The sequence below is a fragment of the Lonchura striata genome, chromosome 6, assembly GCF_050655825.1.
Source record: "Lonchura striata isolate lonStrDom1 chromosome 6, ASM5065582v1, whole genome shotgun sequence".
Taxonomy (NCBI): Eukaryota; Metazoa; Chordata; class Aves; order Passeriformes; family Estrildidae; genus Lonchura; species Lonchura striata.
In genome coordinates this window covers 33,256,043-33,280,756 of record NC_140708.1, presented here as the reverse complement: position 1 = coordinate 33,280,756, position 24,714 = coordinate 33,256,043, and the positions used below count along the sequence as shown (strand labels likewise).

At 42.2% G+C, this 24,714-nt stretch overlaps 1 protein-coding gene across 37 annotated transcripts in view; it reads left to right on the top strand.

The window, feature by feature from the left end:
- The window catches only part of ABLIM1 (actin binding LIM protein 1), a 191,917-nt gene that overhangs the window by 112,685 nt on the left and 54,518 nt on the right, over nt 1–24,714 (top strand). For 34 of the 37 annotated variants that reach the window (XM_085582882.1, XM_085582875.1, XM_085582873.1 and 31 more), the window contains 2 exons: nt 6,191–6,317; nt 7,456–7,549. In XM_085582882.1, the coding sequence (XP_085439008.1) occupies nt 6,191–6,317; nt 7,456–7,549 (221 nt within the window). Of the gene's footprint in view, nt 1–6,190; nt 6,318–7,455; nt 7,550–7,581; nt 15,002–24,714 lie in introns of those variants that run through there. The other 3 variants (XM_085582877.1, XM_085582879.1, XM_085582880.1) reach the window with 3 other exon arrangements.

Here is a 24,714-nt window from a genome sequence, read left to right as displayed (position 1 = left end):
TTTCCCAACTTGCCATTTATAATAAACTGTCAAAGCTATACTGCACTTCCCATGGGAAATTTATTTCCCTCCATTGTATGCGCCCAGCCTCTTATTGTTAGATTTCAGGAGTACAAGGCTGCCTATGTGGGTTTGTTTTGCCTTCAGCAAAAGGGCAATAGTGAATTTGTTCTGACAAACATTTCCCATCCTTGCCGTGTCAAAGAGAAGGGGTTTGGCAGCAGATTTCCTGAGTTACATGCTGAGATTCAAATCCAGCCTGTAAAATTCTCAATATTGTATGTCCTTCTCTGACTTGCAGAACTTACCACAGCCTCAGTGACCAAATGGTTATGCTTTAAACTTTGAAAACCTTTCTCATGCTGTGAATATAGTGAGTTTGTATTTTTAGCTTTGACAGAAATATCTTGAAGATCTGGAAAAGCCTGCATGACATCATCAAACCTTTCCATTTTAAAGCAAGGCTTTAGAAGGCGTTGCCTGATCTGTTGTTAAAGGGTGACTGAGAAAAAACTGTGGTCTTCCCACCTCTACAAGAAATTGCAATTGCACAACCTTCAAATTGCCACAGAAGAATTACCAGGATATAAGTTGTTTTTCAAGGTGACTAAGAGCTATTTATACTTAGAGATTTCTTGACCTTGACTCCAGTGATAATATTTGCCTCTTTCATCACTTCCAAATCACTGGCTCTTTAGGTCCAGCTAAATTTGACAATGCATTTCTGTGTAAGTTCAGTGAAAACTTATTGTTTCTTCTGAGCATTAAAATAGCAGCAAAAATCCCCCCTCCCCCCCAATTTTTCCTTGCTTTTCCTGTTTCAGAACAGAACTCTACTGGTGCTGTCTTTATAAAACTCATGTATCAATGTTTTATAAAGAGGGGAAATAGTTACACAAAGAGTGTAATAAGACTACAAAATACCTGTGACCTGGGGGGGTTGTGGCAGCTTCAGACTTTATCTGTTAGATTTGTGCTTCTGATGGCCATCAGGATTGAAATGAACTCTTTGGTGACTTAATTAAATCAGACTGCTATTAGCTTTGTTCAGAGAGCTGACCCTGCATGAAGCAGAGTTGGTGTAATCATTCACATGACTTTGCATATCCCTCCTTGTTAGGACAAAAGCACATAGAGATGGTTTCTCCTTCAAGAATCATATGAGATGAGCAGAGAATGTGGGATAAAGATATATTTGCTGTTAAATTTGTAAAGCAATCCACATGGGAGTGAGTAAAGTCCAACTCTGTGTGCTGAGGGTTAATCCCAGAGCTGTATCAGCTCTGAGCTCACCTGTGCACTATTGGCTGAGAGCAGGGGAGGGAGGCAAAGGCAGAAAATCCACTGCTTAATTTAGACAGTGACAAATGGCTTGCTGTGCAGGATGCTTCACTCCTGGATGTCTGGGGTGGTGCAGATGCTAAAAAGGGAAACACATTTTCTCATATCTTTACAAGCAAGGTGTCACGGGCGGCAGCTCAGCCTGACCTGTGTCTTTTAGTGGGGCTGCTAAAGGTGGTGGGAGAGTGGAGGTCTAAATCATATATTATATTACAGTGACATGCCCTGTCCCCCCACTTTCCAATGCTTTTGGGCTGGCTGACTCCACAGCACAGTTCTTTTGTCCAGGCATTTTCTTTTGTAGGCAGAAATGTCAGATGTGCCATACACCTAAGTGCATTTGGGAGCAATACTGCTCTCTGCATTTTAACCAGTGCTCTTCACTGTCCACCTCCTCCTCTCTGTTATCTTGGCACTGCTGAATGTGTGATGTGCAAGGAGTGGCAGTAAGGAAGAATCCAGGTGATATGGCAAAAAGAAAATGCAAGAAAGCTCAGATTCAAGGGGTGCAGTCTGTTAGACCCAGGTATGAACCAGAGAGCACCATGGTATGAACCATTGTACACAAATTCAGGAAGGATTGCCAGGTTTTTCAGTCTGCTCTGGCATATGGGTGTGGACCACTATTCTTACCTCACAGCCCTTTTATTTGCAGCATGTGCTAGTTATAGGTTAGACAGATACAGATTGTGCTTAATGTGGTACTGAGATCCTGCCTGCATATGCTGATGACATTCAGCCAAGGGCTTAAATGTGCCTCATGCAGGCCTGAGATCATAATGGCTTTTATTTGTAGAATTTGGATGAACAAATGGTCTTTTCTTAGCCCAGCACAGCCCTATTCACTTTCTATTTTAGGAGATAATGATAATTGCAAGCTTTTCATGTATATACCAAACAGTTTTGTCAAAATTAAAATCAGATTTATTTAAAAGCCATCTCAGCCTAATAGTGCAGTACTAGGCTATTAGTTTACTTTGCTTCTAGACATTCAATGTGTCTGTTGTACTAGCAGAATGGGAATGATGTTAATTTCCTTTTGCAAAACACTTCAAGGAACCCAGAGAGTGTAGATGTCATTGGTGCTATAAAATAATAAAAGGATGCTGCCAACCCCTGGTATTAAACATGAGAAAAATGCTAAGTCTGGTGCTCAGACTTACTGTGACTTTGGCTTACAAAGAAGCAATTAAACAGTCAGAGGTACTTCATGGATCCCTGCTTCCCCCATGTATCTGGTTTTGGCATCAATAAAGATGCCAGACTAGGTAGACCTTTTGTGTAAGGCAGTTTCTCTATTCCCACCACCTCAGAAATTAAGTGTTTTAAAAATCTTTTTATTGTTTCAATTTCTGAGAAATTTCAGCTTCATGGAAATTTCAGCTTCACCAAAGTTTCCCAGACAAAAAATGAAAACAGCATGGAAAATACAGCAGATTTTTTGAGGGAAAATATAGCAGGGAATGCACACCAGGAGGAAGCAGTAGTGCTAGGGAGCTGAGAAATGGGTGCTGTTTTAAAACTGTAGTTCAGCAACCACTGGGACTGGGGGAGGATCTCATTTGTTCTCAAAGTCAAAGTCATGTTGCATGGTTTCAGATTTAGCTTAAGGAAATGAGGGCTGGAAGGGACCTCAGGAGATGATGTAGTATCCTCCCCAAACCACAGGCGAGATCAGCATGCCAAAGCCACTCTGACACGTGTTTGTCCCTTCCTCAGCCCTGTGCTGGAAATTCCAGAGCCTCCCTTGGTGACCTGTTCCAGCCTTTGCTGTCATCACAGCCTGGCATGGAGCCTTCAGCTGTCATGGCAGAGCAGAGGGATACATTACATGGTGTCACTCCTTGTCATTTCATGATTTCAGCTTGTAACTTATGTCCTCTAGAGCAAAGTTAGGACATCTCAGGGCTGCTTTTCAAGTCCAAGTTGTGTCAAAAGTCTGTGACTTGCATTTTGTCACAAGATACCACCGTGCTTAGTCCCCCTCCCCTCATTTTTTTAGGGGATTTGAGAAGAAGAAGAATGCTGATAGGAAGAGAGAGATGCAATGGTGGATTCCTGGATAGCAGGAATGTGCAGCACATATTTGGGGTTCTCTTGGCTCATTACCCAACAAACAAAAGTCATGCCCTTTAGTCAAAAGGACTGACTCTGCTCTCATTATCAGTTGTGATAATAAACTTGGACTTGCTCTTTTGCAAGGCATGGTGTTGCCTGGGCTTAATCCCATGAAGAGGGGAGGTTTTTGGGCTCAGTCAGCTTGAGTGTTGGAGCCAGGTTGATATTCTCCCTGCTGCCTGGGCTTTAACAGCGCACATTGCTCAGTTCTGTTTGTCTCCATTTGTTGTGATTTATTCATGTTTCAGGCATTCACCAAAGGAACACCAAGTCTGGGGATAGTAATATCTGGAAAATCTTTTGTTCCAGGCTGTCTCTGTGGCTTCCATGAGTGCCTGAGCTGATGGGCATTCCCATTCCCTTTCCACTTCACTGGGCTTCCAGGCCCTCCCCTCCCTCAGTCCCTGAGGCTGGGCACAGAGCTCAACCCTGGCAGTTCAGTGCTGGCTGCCACATCAGTCTCTTCACATCTTACCATGTGCTGGACTGCCCCTTAACAGGGAATCTTTTTGAGTATTTTATGTTTGAAGGGAGAGGAATGGAAGCTTGGGGCTCAGCTAGAGAATGTCTGATATAACATGAGATATTGTGGCACCCCCCTGGGACAGAATGCTCCTGGCTTCTGGTTCCCTTTCTGCCATCAGGGTCCTCCAGGACTGATTGCAGTGAAAGTACCAGGAAAGTACCCAAACTGAGCCAGAGTCCTTTTGTCAATTAGAGACAAGGAGAACTTCAGCTTCCCATAGCTGCGGGTGGATGGCAACACGCTTGTCGGGGTCACTTGGCAAGACCCCAACAGTGTGAAAGTCCTTTTTCCCCAGCCTGGCCGCTGAAGAAGAGTCTGGAATGCGTGAAGCTGAGTTTTCAAGGTTGTTTATTCTTGCTTGTCTATAACATGTTCTGCTGCCCTGCCCAGCTCTGTCCTGCAGGGCAGCGTGTGGGGCTCTGCCCTCAGTGGGATGTTACAAACATTAAATACCAGAAACTCCCTGTGCTGGATTTACAATAATGTGCCACTATCTGTCACCTACGTTGAACAGTGTGTCCCCAGCCTGAACCAACAGAAAAATGGTGTGAAACATGGAGGGCATGAAGAAGGAGAAAAAGGACAAGACACACCCAATTTCCTCCATCTTGTGCCCTTTGGACCCTAATCTAGAATCCTATAATTTTACTTTTGCACCCATGTTGCACTTAATTATTACTTATATCAAACACTCAGAGCTTGTAATTCACCCGATAAGATTGAAAACTCTTTTCCATGGACAGAGATCACAGACAGTGTCTCTGGGGGCTCTGTCCAGGGGGGTTCCTGACCCCTGCCAGGGTCCCAGACCTGCCAGGGCAGCCAGAGGGATGTCCTGGACTCCCACACACGCTCTCCCTGCAGGCCCCATCGCAGTGACACGGCTGCCAGCCCTGCCCTGGGCTGTCCCTGCAGGAAGGTGTGTCCCCTGCAGGAAGGTTTGTGCCAGGGCTGTCCCTGCAGGCAGGTGTGTCCCCAGGGCTGTCCCTGCAGGCAGGTGTGTCCCCAGGGCTGTCCCTGCAGGCAGGTTTGTACCAGGGCTGTCCCTGCAGGCAGGTTTGTGCCAGGGCTGTCCCTGCAGGCAGGTGTGTCCCCAGGGCTGTCCCTGCAGGCAGGTTTGTACCAGGGCTGTCCCTGCAGGCAGGTGTGTGCCAGGGCTGTCCCTGCAGGCAGGTTTGTGCCAGGGCTGTCCCTGCAGGCAGGTGTGTCCCCAGGGCTGTCCCTGCAGGCAGGTGTGTGCCAGGGCTGTCCCTGCAGGCAGATTTGTCCCCAGGGCTGTCCCTGCAGGCAGGTGTGTCCCCAGGGCTGTCCCTGCAGGCAGGTGTGTGCCAGGGCTGTCCCTGCAGGCAGGTTTGTCCCCAGGGCTGTCCCTGCAGGCAGGTGTGTCCCCAGGGCTGTCCCTGCAGGCATGTTTGTCCCCAGGGCTGTCCCTGCAGGCAGGTGTGTTCCCTGCAGGCAGGTGTGTCCCCAGGGCTGTCCCTGCAGGCAGGTGTGTGCCAGGGCTGTCCCTGCAGGCAGGTGTGTCCCCAGGGCTGTCCCTGCAGGCAGGTTTGTCCCCAGGGCTGTCCCTGCAGGCAGGTTTGTTCCCTGCAGGCAGGTGTGTCCCCAGGGCTGTCCCTGCAGGCAGGTGTGTCCCCAGGGCTGTCCCTGCAGGCAGGTGTGTGCCAGGGCTGTCCCTGCAGGCAGGTGTGTCCCCAGGGCTGTCCCTGCAGGCAGGTTTGTCCCCAGGGCTGTCCCTGCAGGCAGGTGTGCCCTGCTCCGGTGCCACACGCGTGGTTCTGCTGCCACCCAACGGGGACAGGGCTCTCGCTGGCTCAGCTCCGTGCGAGCTCTCAGGGTGTTGCTGAAACAGAACCACAGACGCTGCTTGCTGCTGCTGCTTGCTGCAGAAGACAGGAACTTTCTGCACTGAGGACTTGGTCACAGCTTGTTCCTGACAGAATGTGAAGTTTGTACAGAGCTGGGTGGTTTTGGAATGAGAAACAGCACGAGAAACAGAAGCACTTTCCCTCTTCTGCTGAGAATGTCTGCAATGAGAGCGACTGTTTGTGCAGGAGCTGGGAAGGGTTTAAGGAAAGGAAGCTGTACCTTTGCACTGCTGTGCACTTCACCCCTTTGGCTACTAAATGTTGTGGCAGGTGGGCAGTTAATTAAGGTTAATGAACCAAGTAGCTGACAACAAATGATCTGTTTGCTTGTTTGCAGATTGTGCTGGCTGTGGAAGAGACATCAAAAATGGACAAGCATTGCTAGCCCTGGACAAGCAGTGGCACCTGGGCTGCTTTAAGTGCAAGGCCTGTGGGAAGGTCCTAACTGGGGAATACATCAGCAAGTGAGTAATCTCTGCTTCTCTTCTGAACTCGTGGTACAGTTTTAGCTGCTAGCAGAGAAGAGCTTGCAGCAAAATTCGCATCTCGAAGTCCTGTTTTGACCAAAGTCTTTGTTCCCAGTGAGAGCTGAGCTGGGAAAGTGAAGTGCAAAGTGCAACTGAAAGCTCGTGTTTAATGACACCAGTCTATATTTAATATCAGTCTGAAAGAGGTATAATTCCCATAAAGAATTTGGTGGTTTGTTGCACATGTTTTCTGTAGTAGCCAGATAAAGCATTGTGTCATTTTGCTTTACAACGTGTGATTTTGAGGGGAAAAAAATAGGACTTTGACCATTTCTTATCTTTGCTAGATAATAGAGTAAATGTGATGATGTGGTTGACCTGACATTGTATTTCTCATCTCCATATAAGAAACTAATGAAGGAGGGTTTTGAGTGTAGAGGAAGAGAACAGGGAAATGATAAAAGAGAGGAAATGAAGATATAGTTTCTTTTTCCCCCTTCAAGCGTATAGCAAGAGAAAAAATAAGGAAAGAATGTCCATTTCACAAACCTGTCATTTGGGTGTGTATAATATTTATAAGAAGTAGCATCTGTAATTTCTCAAAAAAAAAAATCTGGTGCCTGAGAAATGCTCCTAGGCTGACTAGTGTTTCCACTTCTACTGTATGTTCCTTGTACACACTAAAATACTACATTACCTTACACTTGAAATAACTGCTTATAGTCTTGTAGCCTACCAAAGGTGTTTCTTTTTTTTCTAAAGTGAACGAAAACTGTCTGCATGTGATAGACTGTGATTTCCTCCCAAGCCCAGAGAGAGGGATCAATCAGTTACACTGATTCCCTGGAACTGCCCTACCTGTAGGTGTAGAGTCTGCTCTAAAGAAGAAAGTTTACTTCAGTACTTTGTCCTAGATGCCTTCTCTTGATGGAAATTTAAGGAATAATTCTGAGAGGCTTATATTAGTAAGAATATGATTTTTGTTTCTTGTACTACAAAGTGTTTCCCTTGAACTCCCCCCATTTACCTGAGTCTGTGTGTAGGAGTTCCAAACTGAAGACAAATGAAGAGAGTAAGTCATGCTGTAACCTGTTTAATATGAAATGGTTTGTAATTTGTGAAATTTCTTTTTCAGAGATGGTGCTCCTTACTGTGAAAAGGACTACCAAGTTCTTTTTGGAGTCAAGTGTGAAGCATGTCACCAGTTTATTACTGGGAAAGTCCTAGAGGTAGGTGTTTTGTGAACTAGAGTTTATGAAGAATTGAACCACCCATTATGTTCTCAGATAACTGCAGAGAATACAAAAATTCTCATAGAAAGTCTTCCTGCTGATTCTAGAACAAAGTTGCTGATTTTCAGAATTATTTTCAGTGTTTTAGTTTTGCAGTCGTCAGGAAAATTGTGTGATACAGAATTAATTGTACTAGTTTCTATGGATCTGTGGTTTCTGCTTTTCTCTCCTCATGGTGATCTGCAAAGCACATTGCACTGCTTATTCCCTGTCAAATTTGATATATAGTTACAGAAGTAATTTGAGTACTGGAATCACTTTTGGTAACCATAAGTTTGTCAGAACTTACCTTGTGAGAGTTACACATGATCTGAATGATGCTGAGAAGGTGAGAGGGAGAAACATGCTGGAGAGGTAAATTATGTGTTCAGAAATGAGAAGGCAGAAACCATCTGAATGATTACCTTTGCTGACTCTTACTTGGAGTCCTCAGCATCCTCATTGAAAACAGTCAAATCTTTTTAGAGATGTCAGCACCAGCCTCCATCTCTCATGGCTCTGGTAAGTCTCCTTTGAGCTGGAATTCTTGAACTATGCTTGGATTGTTGTGTCATGACTGAATTGTTTAAGGGGCCAAAACACGAAGGGCCTTCCTTGTCACTGAGATATGAGAAACAAAACTCTTGTCCCTGCAGGAAACCACTCAGTGGAAAGAACCTAAGCCTTGAGCTCAGGTCAGGAGCTGGAGTGTATGTTTTTGAGCAAATAACTGAGAATAAACCTGAAAGTGTCACCAAAAAATAAGAGCAGCTGGAAGCTACAAGTGAAAGTGTGTTACAGGTTCCCTTCTTTGTGTCCCATCTTACACATGTAAGGCTGTGTCAGCCCTGTTGGAAGAAATGTCAGGTTTGACATAAGATGTTATTGTGGTTTTAGTTGTGGAGGTTTCTCTGGTTCAGCACTCAGAATATGAACCAGTCACCATGAGGGACTCAGAGCTTGTGTGGACACCCTGAGCATTTGGAAGAATGCACAGTTCTTTCATTAGCCAGACTTTCAGCCTGCCTCCTTTGAAATGTGTATCTAATTCCTTTGGAGACCTGCACAGATAATTGCAGAGAGCAGCCTGGGTTTTCCCCCGAGTAGGAAGGCTGTGTCTCTGGCTTTCTTCTTCTGGCCTGCCACCATCTGCTTATCTATTCCTGTCTACTGATGAGTTTTTGCAATTTAGCATTGTGTGTTGGAGACACTGTAGTTGCAATGCTGTGCAGGAGAGAAGTAATTGGATTTGTGAGATTGGGAAACATAAAATGATTCTAAAATTGTTTTAGGTGTGCATGACAGTTGCTCTCACCTATGAGCGATGCAACCTATTCAGATGGAAATAACAAAAGAAAGGGTTTTTGGAGTTTGTGGAGGGCTGGGAAGAAATAAACTATTTATATCTGAAGCATTTTGTGAATATAGCAAGGTTGCACTCATGTTACTTTTCCTAGCATCAGTGAGAAAGGAACCTAATTGTTTGAGGGGTCATGAGCTGTATCCCATCAGAACTGGATAAACTGAGACTAAGAAAAATTAGTTCAATTGACCTGGAACTTGGCTGTCCATCAGAATTTAAGCCAACATTCAGGGATGTATCCCAGAACCTTGGCGCTCATTTTGGCCCCAAGGTGAGTTTCTCACTTCATAGTTCTTATTCTTCTGTGGCTGTTTATTATTAGAAGATGAGACAGCATTTGCTGCAGAAAGGAAGTATGTTCAAACTTTTACTAGGGTGTCCCTCTTCTAAGAGTTAAATCAGATAAAACAGATAAAGTTTTTATCTGTTTGACCTGGCCCCTGCAGCATCAGACTTTTCTGATGAATTAGAAACAGAGCTTTTGAATGATCTTGTCAGTAATGGAAACATTAAGCGTGCTCAATTCTGGTTAAGTCTGGAAATTTTACTTGAATATTTGTGGCTCTCACTGGTTATCAGAGACCCAACCCAAAATACTGCAGCAGAGGGCAGCAGTGGTTCTTAGCACATAACTGAGTCCAAACTCCTCGACAGCCTCTAGAAGTTGTGTTGCTCTGACTGCTGTCTGTAAGGTGTAGGCTGGCCAAGTCGTTGGAAATTTTCACCAAAAAAATTAGCATTGTGTAGCCAGGGAGGCCATTCAGACATTGGCTTAACTGAATTGCAGTGTCTGTTAGCAGTTTGGATAGTCCATGATTAAATTTCTCCAAGCATCATCTGGGAACGCAGATGCAGGACAGACATTCAGACACTCTGTGTCTTTTAAGTGGTGGAAAAGTTTGGAAGATAGAGGTGAGCAGCTGCTGTTCAACAAGCAGAGCAGTTTATCACAACAGTGGGCTTGTTTCATGGCTCCTCACTGTCAGAGATGCACAAAGTTCCAAAGGGGCAGAATTAAATGCTGCCTCTAAATATGACTCAAGGAACTAATAAGTCAAAAGCTAGCATGGTAAAATCATGTGTGAGCACGTGTGTCCCCTTGGGCAGCAGAGGTCATCTAAAGGATGGGTCAGAGCATGACATAAATCCTCTGGTAATAACGGAGATGAGCTCGGAAGCAGCCACAGGAGATAATTCACAGAACAGGAAGCCACAGGTCAGAGAGGGCTGCAGACCTGCTTGAGGCAGGACAATTAACAATCTCCTTATCCTCTACTGGAAATCACCCCCAACCTTTCAGTTCACCTGAAGTTTTAATTTAGATGAAGCTTGAGATCCTCACAGGAGGATTACTGTCTTCCCTCTTTGTTTTCATTGGCAATGTTTCTTTGGGAAATTTCGGTATTTTGGATGATTTATATCATGTGGGTTGTCTCTTGTTCTGCTCTTTCCCCCTTGAGAAGGAAAACATACTCTTGGTGTGAAGTAGAAGCCTTACAGGAATTGTCTAGGTAGAGGTTATGTCTGCCCAGCCCAAATTATGCCTACTAATATGCATTCAGAAAAAAAAAAACCAAAACACTTTGTATTTTGCCTTTGTTAATAAAAATGATTGCAGCAAATGTCCTGTAGTAAATATAGTGATCAGTAAATTTCATTTTATTTGTCAATAAACTAATTCATTATGTCAGAAGCAGAGTATGCTATCTCATCAGTTTCATCCAAAGAAATTATTAGAAATATTTGAAGGGAATTATGTAGTACATTGTGAACAAACACTTCCCTCTAATGGATCAGAATTGATTAGCAGCAAGCCATTTTGGTACTGCTTTATTATCTGCTTATTCTTATTACATCCAGGGCAGTCTGTAGGGAGATGAAAACATGAAAGTTAGCTTTGGGTTCACAGAGGCTGGTGCTGTCTATTTTACCTGTACAAGCCTATTTCACTTATTTATTTATTTTTCTTTAAAGAGAGGTTGAGATTCTTTGCAGCATTTCAGACTTGCAACTCCTGCCTGTTTTGTCCCTCAGTATGGCTTTGAAAAGTCAGATTTTTCAGTCTCCTACAATGAACAGCCAGCAAGAGAGACAGCCACTCGTCATGTGGACCTAAGAGTCTTCATCTCAAAAGCAGCAATGCTGTGCCCCTGGAGCGCCCTCAAAAAAACCCATGGGAAAAGCCAAGGTTTGGGTTCAGACTGAGATTCAAGGACAGACCCCCTCCAGCCGCTCTGTAGAAGTGATCCCTTTGCTCAGTTAAGAAATGCATTAGGAGAAAGATAGTACTTATTTTGCTAATATCCACAAATCATGGAAGAATGCTCCTTTTTTCGAGGCCATTGAGGTAACAACTTTCACTAGCCATGGAAATACGCAGGAAAAATACCATGTGCATTTAAGTCAGCTCAGATATTTCTGATGTATTATTTGGCACATTGCTTTCTGTGACAAATGCTCACAGATGACAGATGAGTGCATGCCAACACAATAAATGTGGTAAATGTCCAATATGAAATAGATATTGCAACTTTCTTGAGCATAATGAATATTTTAATGCTTGAGTGTTTCAGGAAATGTTGTCAAGGCAACAGAGATCAGTGCTCTTCCTTGGATTTCTCCAGTAGAAAGGAATCTTTAGTTACGAAAAATTACTCTTTTCCCATTAACTCTTGTAAAAATGTTTTTAGCAGGCTGTAACAGCATAGTGAGAGTGAGGAGTTCTACACAAACTTCCCACTGAGCAATGGTTTTCATAGCTTCAGGGCTTGCCTCTTGAAAGATGCCTGTCTTATCCTAAACCTGCAAACTTCTGTGCAGCTCCACAAATCTGAGTAAACTTCACCATGTATTTAGCTATTTGAAAGATGTTGACCTAAATGATTTTTGTCTAATGTGTTCTTCATACACAGTATAACTGCTACTCCAGGGCTTAATTCAAATTATGTTAAATCATTGAGAAGCTTCCAGCTGACTTCAGAGAATGATGGATCATCCATGTATTCCATTTTTGTTTATCTAAAATGTCTTACAACACTTCTAAGCAGTATTTTTTAGCTCTGCAAAAGAAGACATGAGGGCAGAAAAAATTGGATATTTTTTATGAAATTGTACTAAAAGACTGAGAATAAGATTGAATTTTTTACAAATTTCACCTTTTCCAGCTATAGCTGATATGAACAGGATTTAATCTCATGATTTAGAGATGTATATATCTGCTCTCAGGTGCCTTAACCATCTTGCTACTCCACACATTTATTTTTATAATGCTATTTGCTTAATATTAATTGACAAAAAAAAAAAAAAAAAAAAGGGTATTGTGTGGTTTCTCCTGGCTGTGCACAGCTCTAGTTCCTGCTCAAGGGGCTGCTGCCTGCCCTGGGTTTGCTTCCTGTGCACTGTTGAATCTTGCACCCCACCTTGTAAGCAGTGGCACGGTGCCATTTGCACAGATGGACCTGAAAAGTGTCCAGGCCACCAGAAGGTTCCCTGGATTTCAGACTGCAAGGTCAGGTCACGTTCTAAATATGTTTGTGATACTGTAATTTATGTTGAGCTGATCCTGATTTTAAAGAGGAGTATAATTTCAGATGTGGTGCTTACACATGAATCAAGTTTAGTATTTGAAAGTACTGTTACTTAAGTTGCCAGAAGATGTCTCATGTGTTCTGTAACTAATTCTGAAACATGTCAATTCCGACACACCTTGACTTCTGAAGGTAGAAGGAAATAACACTAATTATGCAAGGGGGAAAAACAAACAAACTGTGGAAGCTGCTGCATTTGTCTAAGAAAATTGTATCTGTATTTAGGAGGCAAAGAATGTGACCCAGAAGAGTAAGTTTCTTCAGATGTTGTTTTCAGAGCTAGATTTAGAAACCTCTACTGTGAGGGATTCATAGAAGTTTCTGCTGATTCTATAGATGAGAATGAGTCTGTTCTAAATATGAAATAAATAAACAAATAAATATCATCACAGAACAACCTTGCTGGTTCCCATACGAACTGTAAATGAATTATTTCAACAATGCCTGTCTATGCTGTCGAAGTGTTGCCTCCTGCAAACTCTCACCCATGTCAGCAGCTCTGCTCATGTGAGTATTAGCATGCAGATGCCTCAGTTGATTGACTTTCAGAGACACCCACACTGCATGTTTAAGTAACCTATTCTAAGGAGACTTGGGCTCATAGCTCATGTGAAAACATCATCCTTCTCTGAAAGATCCATGGACAAAGTTTAGTTAGGTACTTCAGCACAGTCAGGTATCTGGTCCTGTGTTCTTAAAACACTTTCCAGATTGAGGAGCCATGTAGAGAATCTCCTAAACTGAGATTTATTTCCATTCTATTCAGAAATGTTAAATGAAAAAGTAGCATATATTCTTCTGCCCAAAAAAGTATTTAGCAAGGCTGTATTAATAACAATAACACAGGAAGTATCATAAAATATTTAATTTACTGGATTTTAATGATGCAACCTGTACTGGTAATGCAGGTTGATGTGAAGTAAGAGTTCAAATGCTTTTATAAATGAAGCAATTGATGAACCCAACAGAGACTGAGGATAGGATGTATCCAAACAGGTTTGGTGGTATATTAAAGTTGTGGAAAAATAATATCCCTGAAGAGTGTACTACCATTCCGTTTTCATAGCATTAGGTATCTTCTGCTTTAGGTGTCTTATAGGCTTGGGAGAGACTTTGCTCTCAGCCAGAATCTCCCAGTCACTGCTGTGATCTACACACACCAAAATAAGCCAGGGGAAAAGGCCACAGAGCACATAGGAGGCAGCAGTAGAGTTTAGGGTATGATTTGTTAGTTCTGTGATTTGCTTTGTTTGTGTTTAATGTCACTGCCTTTAGAACAAAGGATAAAATGTGATGGTGTTGCTTGAACATGCCAGTTAAATGCTAACAAAAGCAGAAGCACATGCTGTGGGCACTTGCCCTCTTAGTCATTTGTGCACAGCAGAGAACAGGATCTTTTTGATTATGGAAAATACCTGGGCGAGATCAGATAGGGTCAGAGCACAGAGGCATTGAAAACTCATCCAGTGTTCCTGGAGTGTGCCTGAAGCATGATCTCAGTCCAAAATGTGCAAGCAGGATAAAGGGATTGAGGTACCAGTGTGGGAAGTAGCCCCAGCACTCGGGCTGCATCAGTCTGAATCAGGCTAGAATAGAATCTCAGTGAACCTCTGTTTGTAACAGAATTAGGCTAACACCCAGGAGGCTGTATAAATTCTTCAGAAGCTGTGGAAGTAATATTTAATAACTTCCAGAGGAGAAGAGTGCTGAGTGGATACTCAGCAGATGCCTGTCCCCAAGGGAAAAATATTCTGAATTGTGTCGACATCAATGACAGACAAAAGTGGTGACAGACAGAAGTGGTGACAGAGGGTCCTGCTGCCCCTGCCTGGGCTGGTGTGCTTTTCCTTTTGCAGAGTGTATAGATACTACTGTAGTATGTCACATAGGTGAGAAATTTAAGTTTTAAAATTTTTAATATGTTATAGATGGGTTCAAGATAGAGGATGTAAGACATTGTCTCGAGTTCCTTTCTTCTCTCTTCTTCCTCTTTCTTCAGACTGGGATGGCCGAGCTGCAGCCGCAGTGGGATTAATGTGCAGGGAGGGTTGTTTGGTGGGTTTGATGTGCAGGGAGGGATGTTTGCTGGGTTTGCTGGGTTTGATGTGCAGGGAGGGTTATTTGCTGGGTTTGATGGATTTCATGTGCAGGGAGGGATGTTTGCTGGGTTTGGTGGGTTTGATGTGCAGGGAGGGATGTTTGGTGGGTTTGATGGATTTCATGTGCAGGGAGGGATGTTTGCTGGGTTTGCTGAGTTTGATGTGCAGGGAGGGATGTTGGCTGGGTTTGCTGGGTTTGGTGGGTGTGTGCAGGAGGAGGAGGAGGAGGAGGAGGAGGAGGAGAGCGGCTCCGGGCTGGGCGCAGCTCCGGGCTCAGCAGAAGCAGCAGCACCGCGCTGTGCTCCTGCCTGAGCCCCAAGGGAGCTGGAAATGGAGCTGGACTGAGGAACCCCTCTCGAAGGTAAATACACCCCTTGCTGTGAAACCAGAGCTGACCTGCAAAGGGCCACGGCTTTCCTGGGGGAGGGCAGGGGGGCGCAGCCTTGTGATGGGGATCAGAATGGGGACTTGTGCTTTTGTTCCTGTGCACCAGAAGGAATTTTTGGGGGATTTTTTTGTTTGTTTATTTTGTTTTGTTTGGTGGTGTTTTTTTTGGTTGTTGTTTTTGTTTTTGTTTTGTTTTTGGTTTTTTTTTTTTTTTTTTTAAATGCTGTGTATAATTGTGTGGTTCAGATAAAGAGAGTGCAGCTACACTTGTTTTTAAACTGCCAGGAAGAGAGAATGACAGAGCTTGGGCTATTTCTGATTGCTGCTGTATGAAGGAGCAATATGAGTCTCTACCTTAAATAATACTTAATAGAGTTTCTTGGCTGTTTCGATTGCTTTGGAGATTTTTTGCATAGAAATAAGATAAGCATTTTTTTTCCAGTTTCCCTGTGTTTTTATTGAGAAATGTGTTTTATCAGTTAATGTAGAACCGCTCATTTTTGTTTGTTTGTTTTTTTTTCTTAAATGTGGGGTTTGGATAAAAGCAGGGTAAATGAAAAGTTTAATAATAACTCAAAATGTGGGTGAATGGTTCAAACAGGTTGCCTATGTAGCTGAGTAGCATCATACATTTAACTTAATTTAGACTAACCTTCCCTGATGAAAAATAAATACCTTGCTGTAATTACTGAGAACACCACATCAGGCGCAAGATCAAAAATCCAGAATAAATATACCTGTAGAAAAATAATATCAATTACTTGATGTAAAAATATTTCTAACAGAATTTTAGTGGTTTCCCCCCAGTTAAAGATTGAATTTGGCAGGAGGGGTATTTGTAGTTGGGAAGGACTTGATTTATAAGTATCTAAAGTTGACAGAGCTCTAACAGAAGTTCAGTTGCTATGGCAGCATAATCACAAGGCATTAACTTCTCAGCAGTGGTTTGGAAACCATCCTTCAGTCAATTTGAACATCAATAGGAAGAGGAGGAATGTTAAGAGGATGTAAAGTTGTTGAATAATAAGAGCAGGTTGTAACAAGTAATTTGAAAAAATAACCAATTAAAGCTTCCTTATTGCCACAAAGGGATTTGTGAAATCTCTCAGCTGCTTATAAAATTATGGCTTATCTTTATAAATTGCTTTTTTGAGCACAGTGTTGCTGATTAGGATCTATATATCCTGGCAAAGCATCTTTAGCATCTACCTTATTTAGTTAAATATTCTCTAGTGTGTTTCCTGTACTAAATATTACAAAAAAACTTAGGTAGACTGGTCAAAATTCTTTACAATTACATTTCAGTAGAGGGCCAAAGTTTCTTGCCACCACCAACAGCCTTTGTGACAAATAGCCACTGCAGGTATTGCAGTAACATGGAACAGACAAAATAAGTAGCTCTTTCATGTCTTGGAGGTGCACAGAACAAAGAGCAGCTTTTAGCAGAAGAGCAGCTTAGCTGGATGAGTGTGAAATTTGTTAGCTAACTGTATTAAGAATTCCATTGCTTGGTTGTACTGCAGAACACATCTTGTTCTCCGGGAGCAGACCCCTTTAGGGCAAACGTAATACTTTATTTTTGTTTTGTGACACCCATTGCTTCTTCAGTCCATCTTTTAAACCTCTGCATTGTGTTGGTCCTACCTGCCAAAATCACCCACAAGAGATAAAAAACGAATTATGATCCCTGCGCCAAAGTGTCCAGAAATTCCTCCAGTGTCACAGCCCCACTGGCAGTTGGGATGTGACTGTTCTGTCTGCAGCAATGTGAAATTATTTCAGTTAATTTTTGTTTCTCCTGGACTGAGATCACAATGAAAAATTGATTAAGTGTTGAAATACTTTTTGCAGGATTCTGATATTTCATTTTTAATTCCTGCTTTAAGTCCTTCTATCAGTGAAAAGTTTATGACTAACTTCTGGAAGACTAGGGTAGAACTTACACCTATCTCCCATAAAAAATAATTATTGGGAAGAATGTAGCAGTAACATGTTTGAAATTTGAGAAGTGGAGAAGAGCCTGTTGGGGCAAGTCTGTAGCTGTCACCTGCTTGCAGGAAGCTCCATCCGGGTATTGTGCTCAGCATCCACTTGATGAGGACTCAGCCACCTCTCTTTTGTCTGCTTTGTCAGGGTGTTTTCCTGAGGGGAGGAAAAAAGTTAAGAAAAACAAATACTAACCCAAAAGATAAGTTTGGAATCTAGGGACTTTGAAGTCCACAGCATTAACACCTGTCTATTGAGCAGGTAGTTTTTATGGATTAAGAACTTGGAGTATTTTATGGGTGATTAAATGTTTGAAATGACCACCTGAAGTACAAGATGGATAGATTTTAATTATATGCTTATGCTACATTATGTTTAAAAGCTCTTTGGATAGATATCTGGGATGTGTGACATTTGTTAAAAGCCTTTTTCTTTTTATGAGGGAAAATAGCACGCAGTAAGGGATGCATCTTTTCATCACCAGCAATGCAGGTACTCTGGCATTTAAACTGTCTGTGCAACTAGTTTGGGAATTTTTGTGATTTGCAGACATCAAGGAAATAACTCCTGTAAATCCTTTGAGTTTAAGTTAAAATATTAAGAAATTGACTTTTACATGTAGGATTTGGAGAGAGAGATTTGTTATGCATAAAGATGGATTTGCTGTTGCTTAGAGTTTTGTAAAGCAAGTGCACCTCGCTGGAAACTTTTTTGCTAGGAGTGAGGAGAGTGAAAACTGAGGCAGTAAGAAACTTCAAGCAGATTTAATCTCACCATCATGCTTGAACTAATGCTCTTGAGGCAAAATCATAGAGATGCTGTAGTCAGTTGAAGATCAAATGGCAGCAAATGTTGTTAGATATCCCTTTCTGCTTTATGTCCATCTGTTCTTTCCTGTTCATCACTACAGTAATTTGCGGGAATAGCTTTTCTCTGGTAAATAGAAGTCTTGATTTTTATATGAAGCTGAAGTAAACAAGATAGGAAGTAAAATCCCTACTGTGTCTTGGCTCCAACATGCGTACTCTGGATATTCCTGCTAGCAAGGATTCAAAAATGTACTTGTATAGTTTTGCAGCTGTAATTGGAAATCATGTATATCAGCACTTAGAAGACTGATAAATAAACAAAAAAAAAAAAAGATCTTCTGCCAAAAAGGAAAGATATGCTTCTATAGCACAGTACATGTTGGAGGTCTGACATTTATTCAAAGTTATCGTTTTTGAAAAAGAGTCAACTATTTCTCTGCACTGGTTACCCTGATGTCCTTTCTTATGAACATTTTAATTTTAGTGTAAACACTAAACACTTTGGCCAGAATTATAAAACAAGGATTCCTGAGAAATGTATGGATGTAGTCTATAAATATAGGCTCGTAACTGATAGGAATGATTGTGGAGTGACTGGGAAGGAAACATATTAGAAGTAAATTTGCCCTTTTCCTAGGCTGTCATCTGCTTTTTGTTGTGACCTCTTTCTGTAAGAGATTTCCAAAGGTAATAGGTAGCAATGCAGTTAATCAAGGATAAAACCCCATTCTTTAGACTTTTTAAAGCATTATCAGATCAGACTAGTTGCAATAGGATCAGTTTCCTACAAGAGCAGGCTGTAGTCACTAATGGGAAAAAAATATTCCCTGCTTAATTCCCACACAAGATGCTTCCCTGTCAGAACAATCCATCAGTCTCCATGGTACAAACTGCCATAAATTGCACGTTGCTTGTCTACTTTGTTTTTTACAGGCTACTTTTGTTTTATATTCTGGTTGTTTTCTGTGGATGTACTGAGCCTGACATCATGCTTAGTTGCTTGCTCCCCTCCTTTGGCCCTTGCAACTCTTGTTTCTCTGTTGTTTTTGGGACACTCCCCGTGAAGTGAAAGCAGATAGCAGGATGGAGCCCAGGCTTTGCTGAATCCCATGCCAAAGCTTGCATCCTTCCTCAATCAGCTTTTTGACAGACAACTGGAAAGGCAGCTCTGTGGGAGATGAACAAGAAAATTGGCTACACTTAGGTCTAGTGGTGTTCTGGGCTGGTTTTCTGAGAATTTTTCTCTGCCTGGCTCTGCTGGAAACGTTAATTTTGGTCCTGGGTGAGTAGCTTAAACTCCCAAGATCTCACTTTCTTCACCAGTCAGAAAGTGCTTTGCACTTTCCCAATGAACAGTTTAACATGAGTTTTTCCTTGAGCTGTTCTTCCAGCTTTCCTCAGGCCACAAAGCCCTGCCACAGTGCTGAGCTCCCAGGGTCAGTAATAATTTTGGGGCTGATGCAGCTCACCCAACCCCAGAACTTCTCCTGGCCTTGCACTTGAGCTGTCTCAGTGAGCCACAGGTCAGATCAGCCAAAGCTTCATTCTAGCTGGAAATCCCCTGCTATAGCAGGGATTTTGCTGTTTAGCCAAGACAGGTCTCAGTGAACTGATTTAACTCTCTTGGAAATTTTTCCAGTGTGACCTGTGGTCCCTAGGAGCTGCCTGATGTATTTGTAAAATCTCTCTATGAAATGCCCATTGGAATGGATTTTAAGGTCAGAAGCACTGCTAAAGTCATCTTGCTTGACCTTCTCTTTTCAGAATCAGAGCTTTTCCCTAGAAACCAAATGAAAGCTTATCCTTTGGGAAATTACCCAGTCATGAAAACTGCAGAACAATTGCAAGGCAAAATTTTTTTTTCCCTCATGCTGCTTAAATTACCTTTGCTTTTTAGAAACTTCACTTTGTTTGGAGGTTAAACTTGTCTAATTTCAGCTTTTTAGTGCCACAGAGTTTTCAGTGGCATTGAAAAGCTCCTGCTCTTTCCTGCTATTCCAGCCTTCCTCTGCTTTTAATCATCTGTCATTGTGATCTGGTCCTCTCTGAAGTCTTTATGTGAGTAATGATTTGACTCTGAGTCCTTCAGGATCACAGCTGAAGGCTCACCTTGTGTTGATGGTTCTCCACTGAATTCCCTTCTGCAAATCTACATGGATGCACCCACCGGTGTTATAAACTTTTTTCTGCTTTTCCTTTATATTCATTGTATACATTAAATGCTCAGAGGAGCAGGCCCTTTCAGGTACTCTGTGACAGCCTTTATGGGGAGATTTTAATGATGCTCCCCAGCTGCCTCTGTCATGGCTCAGTCTCACAGGGCCTTGCCTTCTCCATTTGCAGGTATTTTACATCAGTCTGTTAGAACATACTTGGTTGGTTTAGATGGCTTAAACAAGCATTGCCTGTGAGTCACCAGCAGATTTACCAGGGGAGGTTTTGTATTCTTGCCTTGGCCAGTGGCACCTCATGCTGTGGGTTGAAGGAAGCAATCTCTGAGGTATCTGGCTCAGCAGAGCCTCCCCTGCTATCAGAGCCATCTGTCTGAGCAATGCCTTGCTGCACTTTCCTTAAGCCTCTTGGAGTTCAAATTATTCAGGTCTTGAATAATTTGTAAATCTTGGTTTGTTAAAAACACTGTTAAAAAAATCTTATTCAATAAACAGTATCAAACAGGAAATTGGCATTGTCAAATACAGACCCTAAAGATACACATCCTGAACAGTCCTGCCTTTCCTATGTCATTTTTCATCATTTTTCATCTACAGCTCACAAGAGAATTTTGCCTGATTTGTTTTTGGTTCTTTCACATCATGCTGTAATAAAGATTTTTATTGTTTATAAACATACTGTTCCTAGTTATTTCTTTGGTAAATTTATCTTTCCTATTAGTTATATTTATTTCTAATTTAATTACTTAGTCATCGCCTTTCTTTTCTCTCTTTAGTTAATATTATCTCAGTTCTTATGATTGGGACCTGCAGCAGAACGTCTTAAAAATTGTTTGGTTTTCCTTTTATGGTTACTTTAAGATATGCATGTTCCTTCCAAATGCTACATGCATGTATAATTTTATACACATATTTAACACTGTTATCTATTTGTGTTTGTCCACACATGCAGTCAAATCATATTTGGAGATAACTGATTTTTGAAAATGCTAAAAAGATTTTGTAATGAGGATGAGGTCCAGTATTTGTTACCTGCTGTCAGGTGCAAAACTTTCTGATTTATTAAACAATTCTGTTGAGTTTTTTTGAGATAGAGGAGGTTTGTTACTGACTTTCTAGCCAAATTTCAGCAGGTTGGAGCCAGCTGTATTTCTACTGACTGAAGAAGTTCTTTCCAGTTCAAGTTACTTTCATTTTGACGCTATTGTTGCAGCACTGCAAATGCAGCTGCAGTGGAGGTGACCTGCTCATGCACAAACATCAGGCTCTGTTATTCGAGGTCCAGCCAGAGGAAGGGATCAAGGGACCAAAAATTACTCCATGTGAAGAGTTAAAAGGAGAAGCAGGGTGGCTGCTCTCTCCCTCTCCAGCTCCCATGTTCCTGATAACTCAGTGGCTCTGTCATCCCCTAATGAGAGAGAACTCGAGGAGCACTGGGAAGCAGGAGATTCCCAGTGTTGTGGAAGATTGGATAATGTGTGTATCCGGTCCAAAAGCCATTCCCAGGGCTCCCTGCTGTCCCTTCCCTTGTGCCACAGGGCTGGCACTCGGCACTGAACCAAGCCAGGGGCTTTGCTCTGCTCTCAGCAGGCTGGGGCTGGGGTGGCTTTCACACCGTGCTGCAGACATGGGGCACTCAGAGCAGCTCAGCACACCTACACTGCACTCTTGCAGTCAGCACAGGTTTTTTCCTGGCTGCTGGAGTCAAAATTACAGTTCTTCCAGCACGAGGATGTTTAGAAAGGCCTTGGCACTATGGTGGAGTTACTGTAAAGTAGCTTTGCTGGTTAATTCTAATTGAAAGCTAGTGCAGCAATATGAATGTGGCTGTAAGCAGGTCCTTCACTTTCTGAAGTGTCTTTTCATGTCAAAAAGCATGCTGGACAAAATGCATAGAAGATAAAGGAATATTTACTTATTTAATGCTTTGTGAAACCTAAAGATTACAGATGATCTAGAAAACCCACACCTGTACTTATAAACTGGACCTATTCCAGCATTGTTGAGAAACAGAGAAGGGATTTGTGTCAGATACTTCCTGCTGAGGAGTTCAGAATTAAAAATAATCTTTGCAATAAATGGAGTTTAAAAGATAATTAAATGATGGGTACTGGATTTTGCCTTCATATGCACCTAAGATAAGGGTAATGAAGGCAGTGAATTCACAAATTTGTATTATAATTAGATACAAATGAAACTTAACAAAATATAAAATATTTCTTCTGGATTGCGTCTGATTACTACATATTCAGTTAGTGGGATTAGGCTTCTCGTGCATAAGATTCTAACAGAGGTGATGCTGCAATCCTGGCAGTAGGCAGTAAAGCTGCATTTGCAGTTGCTTTGCTCCTTTGTGCTGCCCACAAGATTCTGGCCAGCCACTTTCGGCTCTTGTGGGTACATTTCTTAGTTGTGGAATTCCCTTCTTTGTACTGACCTGCTGTTAACTGTGTCAGTAACAAGAATTCTCAGCTTTGGTGCTGTGTGTAGCAATAGGTGGATTTGCCCTGTAAAGGCAGACTAACAGCTCCATAAAGACCATGACTGACAGCTAAACATCTCACCTGTGTGTGCAACTTGCTCAACTTTGGGTGTTGCAGGAAAGTGAGAACTCAAAGGAGAGCTGACAGTGCAACCACAAGTAACTTAAATGATCTTACAAAAACCAAGTGCAGTTGGTATTCAGCTGCCACGAGGGCTGTTTCTTCATGCCACTAGAGCAGTTTCACAGCTGGGGATTTAGCCTGAATGATTACTCACATCTCTTCTATAAGGAAAACTGTGCTCCATGCAGTGAATAATTGCACTGCTGTCAGCAGCTGATGAGTATGACACTATTGTGTGTGGATAGAATTAACATTAATAAGTTACAAAGTTTATTACGGTCCATCCATTAAGGAATATGCTAGCATGACATTGTCAGTCACTGTTGTAATGCTGGGAGGTATTTTGTGTACAAAATCAGACACTCGCACGAATAAACAGTGCAAGTGTTCCTAACAGCAGGGCAGCTGGGGTTTTGTCTCACCCAAGGCAGCACAGCAGTCAGTGGTGGGCTCAGAGGTCTCTTCCATGCATGTTGTCATTCAGATTTACGGTCACAGCCTCACGCTCCATTTCCCACTTTCCCCCAGTCCTGTCTGCTGCAGCTCCATCGGCTTGGGAACTGCCAGTGTGAGCTCTGCTTCCTGCTGCTCCATCCTCCTGCAGGTTGAACAGAGGCACAGGCTCTGCTGAGAGCTGCTTCTATTGAGAGGTTGTGACAGGAGTGTAAAAACAGCTTTAGAAGGTCCAAATTTTAAAGATGCATATTAGACAAGGACTAATTTTTTAAAAAATGTATTACACTTTCCTTCCATTGGTAATGATAAAGAAACTTATGGTAGATTCTGAAATTCCTTGGAAGCAAAGAAACTGCACTTTTATTTTGTTTTCTGAGCACAGATATTTGTAGCAACTTGCTCAACAGATAAGAAAGAGCCTGGGAAAAATGAGTGGACAGTTTGGGTCAGGATGTTATTAGAAACAAATTTTGGTCTTCCTAGTGTTTATGCTATTCCAGCCACTCATGAGATCACAGAAGCCTGCAGAGAAGGAAACAATGGAATTTGATGTTACACTGAACATCAAACAGGGTTGAAGGTTCTGTGACCTCTGCAAGTAATTAAAATAAAGCTTCACTGGAAAATGGTAGGCTACTGCCACAGTTCCTGTTTTACAATTCATGACATTCCTGAAGGGGTTTAAAAGATGAGTCTGAATTATCTTTGTGCTTCTCCAAAGTCCTTAGGAGAGTTAAGAACTCAAGGCATTCTCTTCAGAGTCATGGTAGGAATAGATACTGGATAGGTTTGTCTCTCAAATAGGCCTATAAAAACTAAACTAAAACTGTTCATAAAAACAAAAAAAAAAAAAAAAAGGAAAAAAGGGAACTGGTATTACTCTCATATGTATTCTTTCAACTGCATAATAGTTTTGGTAGTATTTAAGAGAAAAGTAAAGCTTTCTACATGTTTAATAGCTCTCTGTCAAGTGACTGCTCAGTTATCTCTGAAAGGAGAGAGAACGAGTGCAGCTGTGCAAATGTAACACAACAAATATGCAGTTAATTGTGTCCTTTGGCCAGCAGAACATGTCTGTTGGTAATTAGTTCTTCCTCTACCAGACCACTGGCATGTGAGCTCTCCTAGTGTGATTCTTGTTATTGTTCTCTCTGGCCCTTGTTCACTGTTGTTCTGGAAGGAAGGACAGAGCTGAAGGCATGAGTAATAGGAAATCTTAATCTCTCACGTTCACCAAAGAGGAAAACATTTATTTAATCAGCCTAGAGCTTTACAGGCACTCAGAGAATAAAAGTAAGTCTTGTGGGAAGTGGGGGCAGAGGGCTTGGAGTCAGAAAATAGAGTCCTTGGCTTTTGAAGTGCTGTTTCCCCGGGGTTGATGTGGTGCAGGGACTTTCTCAGCTGGATTTTTGGGACATGTGTCAGCTTGTCTGCAGGTGTATTTGCAGCTCCTGGATTGGAATGATTCTTGCAATACCCACCACTGTCTTCCCTGACAGCGAGGAGTGGCAGTACCTTTTTGTCTTCAGGAGGTCCCCAAACAAGCAAAGTTTATCAAGTGAAGGCAAATGAGCTGTGTGCATGTTGTGAACAGGTTGGAGCATCAGCAGGGTGAGAAGGTTGTACAGAGCTCACAGAGTGGTGTCCAGCTGGTGCTTC